Source organism: Salmo trutta, chromosome 1, assembly GCF_901001165.1.
Source record: "Salmo trutta chromosome 1, fSalTru1.1, whole genome shotgun sequence".
NCBI classification, from domain to species: Eukaryota; Metazoa; Chordata; class Actinopteri; order Salmoniformes; family Salmonidae; genus Salmo; species Salmo trutta.
The window spans coordinates 21,745,412-21,752,972 of NC_042957.1; the positions used below are offsets into that span (position 1 = coordinate 21,745,412).

General features: G+C 43.6%; 1 protein-coding gene across 2 annotated transcripts in view; it reads right to left on the reverse strand.

Annotated features, from left to right (window-relative positions):
* Nucleotides 1-6,377, reverse strand: part of LOC115183902 (cytochrome P450 2K6) — a 9,877-nt gene extending 3,500 nt beyond the window's left edge. Inside the window, exons 1-3 of one of the 2 annotated variants that reach the window (XM_029744912.1) lie at nt 6,134-6,377; nt 5,260-5,577; nt 172-334 (exon numbers count right to left, since the gene is read on the reverse strand). In XM_029744912.1, the coding sequence (XP_029600772.1) occupies nt 172-334; nt 5,260-5,451 (355 nt within the window). In that variant the 5' untranslated portion in view covers nt 5,452-5,577; nt 6,134-6,377. The remainder of the gene's footprint in view (nt 1-171; nt 335-5,259; nt 5,578-6,133) is intronic. The other variant, XM_029744976.1, reaches the window with a different exon arrangement.
* Between the last annotated feature and the right edge of the window lie 1,184 nt (nt 6,378-7,561).

A 7,561-nucleotide genomic window follows, 5' to 3' on the forward strand; every position in this document is an offset into this window, starting at 1 on the left:
CTTAAAATGCCATGCCACTGAATTAAGATAAAATATATTGCTTGTCACTGTAAACTGCCATTGTGAACACTGAATGGTTGACATAAAATCATGCCTGGGCCTAGAATCAAGACAGATAATGTGGTTCTTGATCTATTAAAGAGATTTGGGTCAGTTAGGTTTGGCCTGTACCATTTCCTCTGGTGATCTGTTTGAATAGTGGGATGTCTGGCCGCTCTGCAAATTGATCAGCCTGAGTGACCAAGGCCTCCTTCACCATCTCATAGCCACACAGAACCACGATCTTACGCAAGCCCATCTGAATACTGAACACTGGGCCAAACTTGTCCTTCATCTGGGGAAAAGAGGGGGGGGGGGGGTAAGTGAGAGGGAACACAAATATCACATCATGTCCCATGGGAATGAGATATCATTATGTGTTTCCTTTTTGTCCTACTATCTCTGTTAAAGTGTAACAAACTCATCTTCGAGGTATGCAAGCAACATGTTCCAATATGCACCAGTTCCGTGGAGATTTTGTACATCCTTAGAGACAAACTAACAGTTAATATTGCCTAAACAGGAATTTAGTGAGGGGAGTAGTGGAGAGTACATTTAGGGCAAAGATGGGTAGATATGAAGTGGTCAAGAACTCAGAGTTCAAGCAAAGCACCTGGGTTAAATTGTTCTGATAAAGAAACAGAAAAAGCAGGTTCCAGATATGTTTGTGTTGTACTGCCAACTCCTATGCTGTAGCCGTTGTCATGTCAAACAGAGGCTGAATAATAGGGTATTTTCTGTCAGTGGGGTTCTTCCATCCATCAAGGTCTGGTAGGGTCTGGCCATTGGACTGGGGGTGGAACCCGGAGAACAGGCTGGCCGATGATCCAATGAGGGTGCAGTACGCCTTCCAGAACTGGGATGAGAACTGAGGACACCGGTCGGAGACCATGTCAATTGGCAGTCCATGGATCCGGAAGACGTGCTGCACCCTGAGCTGGGCTGTCTCCTTGGCAGAGCGTAGCTTGGGGAGAGGAATTAAGTGAGTGTATTTACCACATCGTAGTTCCTCTCTGTGGCGTTGAGGCGGTGGGAGAAGGCGGTGCAGGGATGTAACTTGAGGTCCAGGGCAGACTGCTGGGACAGGACAGCCCCTACTCCGACATCCGAAGCGTCGGTCTCCACCACGAAGGTGGGACAGGTAAGGATGAACCAAGATGGGAACTGTCAGAATGCCCGGTCAGCAGCTAGGGACCACGTGAACGGAACCTTGGGGAGAGGTGAGTGCAGACAGGTGGGAAGCCAGAGCGCTGTAGCCCCAGATAAAGCGCCGATAAAAGTTGGAGAATCCCAGGAAACGTTGCAGCTGTACTCTGGACGTAGGCTGGGGCCAATCCACCACCGCTCTCACCTTCCCGGGATCCATCTGTATGCTCCCTGCAGCGAATATGTAACTGTTACGTACGCTTCTAGGAAGAGGGAACGCAACACCCTGCTACAACTCAACTCCACATGGAGTGAAAAGGTATGGGACTGTAGGTGCGAGTAACGATGACAAAGGCAGAGAATTTACCCTTTACTGGGAATTTATTCCTTCACACAGTAAATTTGGGGAAAAGGGGCTGAACGGAACCAAAGCAAAGAAAGTAAATGTCAAAGCCCCCTCTCCTACCTTACCTGCCTACCCACTACTTACCTAACTTAGCACCACCTGGTGCCCTATCCAAAATACAAGGGGTGGTTCATCTCCTAGAGATGAACATACTTTGGTGCGAAAAGTGCAAATCAATCCCAGAACAACAGCAAGGGACCTTGTGAAGATGTTGGAGGAAACAGGTACAAAAGTATCTATATCCACAGTAAAACAAGTCCTATATCGACATAACCTGAAAGGCCGCTCAACAAGGAAGAAGCCGCTGCTCCAAAACCGCCATAAAAAAGGCCAGACTACGGTTTGCAACTGCACATGAGGACAAATATCGTACTTTTTGGAGAAATGTCCTCTAGTCTGATGAAACACAAATAGAATTGTTTGGCCATAATGACCATCGTTATGTTTGGAGGAAAATGGGGGAGGCTTGCAAGCTGAAAAACACCATCCCAACCGTGAAGCACGGGGGTGGCAGCATCATGTTGTGGGGGTGCTTTGCTGCAGGGAGGACTGGTGCACTTAACAAAATAGATGGCATTTTGAGGTAGGAAAATTATGTGGATATATTGAAGCAACATCTCAGGACATAACTCAGGAATTTAAAGCTTGGTCGCAAATGGGTCTTCCAAATGGACAATGACCCCAAGCATACTTCCAAAGTTGTGGCAAAATGGCTTAAGGACGACAAAGTCAAGGTATTGGAGTGGCCGTCACAAAGCCCTGACCTCTATCCTATATAAAATGTGTGGGCAGAACTGAAAAAGCTTGGGCGAGCAAGGAGGCCTACAAACCTGACTCAGTTACACTAGCTCTGTCGGGAGGAATGGGCCAAAATTAACCCAACTTATTGTGGGAAGCTTGTTGAAGGCTACCCGAAACGTTTGACCCAAGTTAAACAATTTGAAGGCAATGCTACCAAATACTAATTGAGTGTATGTAAACTTCTGACCCACTGGGAATGTGAAATTAATCATTCTCTCTACTATTATTCTGACATTTCACATTCTTGAAACCTCTCTTGGGGAGGTGGGACGCTAGCGTGTGTCCCACCCATGGGACACGCTATTCAACAGCCAGTGAAAAATCAGAGCGGCAAATTCAAAACAACGAAATGTCATAATTCAAAGTTCTCAAACATACGACTATTTTCCACCATTTTAAAGGTACACTTCTCCTTACTGTAACCACATTGTTCGATTTCAAAAAGGCTTTACGGCGAAAGCATAAAGTTAGATTATGTTAGGACAGGTACAACACAAGAAAAACCACACAGCCTTTTTCCAAGCAGGAGAGGGGTCACAAATACCAGAAATTCAGCTAAAATGAAGCGCTAACCTTTGACAATCTTCATCAGAGGACACTCCTAGGATTCAATGTTAGACAATACATGTATGTTTTGTTCGATAAAGTTCATATTTATATCTAAAAACAGCATTTTACATTGGTGCGTGATGTTCAGAAAATATTTTGCCTTTTGCCGGTGAATTAGCACAATAATTTACAAAAATACTCATCATAAACGTTATAATATTAAACTGTTATTCAAAGAATTTTAGATAACCATCTCCTTTATGCAACCGCTGTGACAGATTTCAAAAAAGCTTCACGGGGAAAGCACACTTTGCAATAATCTGAGTACGGCGCTCAGAAACATAAACTAGGCAATACAGATACCCGCCATTTTGGAGTCATCTAAAATCATAAATAGCATTATAAATATTCACTTACTTTTGATGATCTTCATCAGAAGCCACTTCCAGGAATCCCAGGTCCACAATAAATGTTATTTTGTTCGATAAAGTCCATAATTTATGTCCAAATACCTCCTTGTTGTTTGCACGTTCAGTAAGCTACTCCAAATGTAGGAAGCGCGCCCCAAAGTTTAAAAAAAGTTCTATTTACGTTCATTGAAACATGTCAAACGATGTATAGCATCAATCTTTAGGGCCTTTTTAACATAAAACTTCAATAGTATTCCAACCGGACGATTCCAATGTCTTGAAAAACGTTTTGGAACACAGCTACCTCTCATGTGAATGCGTGCCAATGAACTCATGTCCTTTCCTGAGTCACCAACTTCCTGACCTTCTTGTTCGCTCTCTGTTCACTGCAAAAGCCTGAAACGAGGTTCTAAAGACTGTTGACATCTAGTGGAAGCCTTAGGAAGTGCAAAATGAACCCTAAGTCACTGTGTGTTGGATAGGCAATGACTTGAATAGACTACAAGCACCAGATTTCCCACTTCCTGGTTAGATTTTTCTCAGGTTTTCTCCGGGATAACTCGGAGGCGAGGTGGAATCCTTGGACGGACGAGTGAAATCGAATCTCCTTTCCTTCCTTCGTTCCCGTAGTTGCCCATTGATCCGAATGGTCAAGGTGATGAGCGAGTCGAGATCTGCCTGTAGTTCCCGGGCAGCAAGCTCGTCCTTTACTTCCTCTGATACTCCGTGCAGGAACATGTCGAACAGTGCTTCCGGGTTCCAGGCACTCTCAGCTGTCAACGTGTGGAAATCCAATGCTTAGTCTGCCACACTGCGTGAGCCTTGCCGAAGCTGGAGTTACTTCCGAGAAGCCTCTCTTCCGGACAATTGAGCATCGAAAACTTTCTTTACCTCTGCCAGAAACTCCCCAGACTGAAGCATACGGCCGACTGTTGTTCCCATACTGCCATAGCCCAGGCGAGAGCCCTCCCGGACATCAGAGTGATGAGGTACGCTATCTTAGAGCAGTCTGAGGGGAAGGAGGAGGGCTGCAGCTCGAACTCTGAGTGAGAAATGCCCAACGGGTACCCGACTCTCCATCGAAGTGGTCCGGGGGAGGTAATCAGGGTTCCCGGGAAACCGGGGTGACCGGGGAGGTGGCACTGCTAACAGCCAGGTTACTGAATGGCTAGGAGGTTACTGTTGTGGTAGGTTGCCTAACAGACAACCCACGGAATTGCTCCTGCAATGTGTTCAATGCTTGGTCGTGGCGTTCGGCCAAGGTCTGGAATCCTTCCATAAGACCACGAAGCAACTCCTCGTGCCTTCCAATGGTGATTCCTTGGGAGGAGAGGGCGTTGCGGAGCTTGTCCGAGTCTGCTGGGTCAGTCATGGCCAGATCGTACTATCACGTTTCAAGTATGACCCAGATGCAGACAGTGTTGAAGTAACAAATGTTTATTTCTAATACAGGGGCAGGCAAACGACAGGTCAAAGGCAGGCAGGGTTCAATAATCCAGTGAGGTGGGGCAAGGTACAGAACGGCGGCAGGCTCATGGTCAGGGCAGGCAGAACGGTCAAAACCGGGAAGGACTAGAAAACAGGAGCAAGAAACAGGCAGGAGCAGGGGAACAAACGCTGGTAGGTTTCACGAACAAAACGAACTGGCAACAGACAAACAGAGAACACAGGTAAAAATACACAGGGGAAGATGGGCGACACCTGGAGGGTGGAGACAAGCACAAAGACAGGTGAACCAGATCAGGGTGTGACACTGATAGGGTCTTTGTAGAGGGGTTCTTATTTCCATCAAGGTCTGATAGGGTCTATATAGAGGTGTTCTTACCTCCATCAAGGTCTGATGGGGTCTTGATGGAGGGGTTCTTACCTCCATCAAGGTTGATAGGGTTTTTATAGAGGGGTTCTTACCTCCATCATGGTTTGGTAGGGTTTCTTCAGGTCCAGGTTGAGGGTGTTCCCCAGCAGCGGTAGACCTCTGGGGCCTGGAGGGAAGTTCTTAGGGTTTGTGTTTCGATTAATGATGAAAATGAGGATGATTAAATTCAGGGTAATAAACATAACGGACATGCCACTTAGTGAAAATAATTCTAGAACAGACATATTTTGTTATTAATCTGTTTTTTTTTCAGACTAAATTTGGGATGTCTTTGAAATAAATATTGTTAGAGGCCGTGGTTCATAGTCATTCCAGGAATGCTACTGTATCCGTCGTTCTTTTGAAAGCTCCTGAAAAAACATAAAGAAGAGACTGCATTAAAATAATGTCCAGGGTAAAGGTTTCTCTTTATGGACATTATTTGGAAGTAAGTTGATTGGGCCTCTCTTAAAGAATAAAGACTGCTTTTCAGGAATTTACACAGCGCATAAAATGCCAACTTTGAGAATGTTTATTTCAAGTTAGGATGTTTATGTTTATATGAATTGTGTATGTTACAGATCAAATCCAGCAAATGTTTATTTTTGCCACATGAAAATGGGCATAATACCCACGTCTGATACTGCTGTAGAAAAAATATATAATAATTTATACACTCATTTCTTTTGTTTATGTCTCGCTGTTAAAGTGGACTTGTTTACTTGTATAAATCTTTCACGTAGTTCTCTTGAACTGACTATGGGCACATTAATGAAAAAACATTCACTCTCCATGAAAGAACTACACTACTTTTATTTGTCTGACATGTCCTTTCCCATGTTCATTCTGCAATAGAAAACATTGATCATATCATGAAAAATTATGAGGCTTAATATTTAAAGCAATTTGCAAGAATAAATATCCTACCTGAAGGAAATGAGAGTTGGTGTGTTCTCCGCCCTCTCCTTGTTCCTGAGGCTTCAGTTCACTGTTTTCCAGAACTTTATATATTTAGACACAGCTCGCTGTGTAGTCATGTGGGTCGAGCGTCAACCAGGCTTTAATAAATCTATGAACTTGCTTTACCACCAGGGTAGTATTTCCACTAAACCACCAGGGTAGTATTTCTACTAAATCACCAAGGTCATATTTCCACTAAACCACCAGGGTCATATTACACCTTTGCTCCACTCTCTTGTCATTAAAACGCAAACTGACTGTGGATCAATTTCTAGAAATGCACCTGAACCTACTTCTACATGCGCCCGATAGAGGGCGGCATTGCGTTGTAGCTGGGGCAGGCATGGACCTGAGAGGCCCATTTACTTCATTATGGGCTCGTTTTATGTCTCATTTCACTATGGCTATGGGTATTGCTTTTTAACACAATTTAGGCCTATATAGTATATAAATCTGCGGTTCTAATCCACAAGATTATGTTACAATGAATTAGCAGGTTAAAGACAAATAATCTGTGTGTGCAACACAACTTTCTGCACAAACCAGTCTGACTACATCTTTAAGGGCAACGTGCCAGCAGTCCAATGGAATGCACACCCATTCAAGCACATACCTTGTGTTGACAACATAGCAGCAAGTGACAGATTTCATTCTACCATGACTGCAACAAAGAACAACAGCAACTACCACCTGAGAGACAACAATGAAGCCCAAATCTCTCGTATTGAGGTTATTTGATAATACTGAGTCCTTAAGTGTGAGGCAAGTGGAGAAAGGAGCCAGGTATCACCGACAAGTAGACTGTTCAGACCAACATGAGACCCCCGCACCAAATGATACCCGCGGCCCCCAGGTAGAGGATGGGGGGAGAAAGAAAGAGAAGTGCGCCACTGATATCCATTTCACCTTTTTACCGGAGAGGTACGAGCCCCTAGTCGAAGAGGATGAAGGAAGGCAAAGAGCGAAAGAAGAAAAGAAAAACAAAAAGAAACAAAAATACAAGAAAGTCAAGAAGGTAGTTTTTGTGAAAAACATTACTGCTGCATTTATCTTTCTGTGCTATTATGTTTATCAAAAATAGGTGTTGTTTTTTCCCCCTTCAATGATTAACTTTAACCAATGTTTGTTTCAATGGTAATTTATCCTTAACTATTATAACATTATGATGCACATAACCTTTGAAAATCAAATGCGTTCTGTTTTGTTATAATTACACTGTTATAACAACCTTCAGTTGTTCATAATCATAACATGTTTCTATTATCAATAGGAAAAAGACAGTAATGTCAATGTTACATTTTCAGATACATTCCATTATAGAATTCCCTGCAGTGTATAATTTCCAACACAGTATGTAATAGTTGCGCATAATATGGGTAAGTTCAAGGCAATATC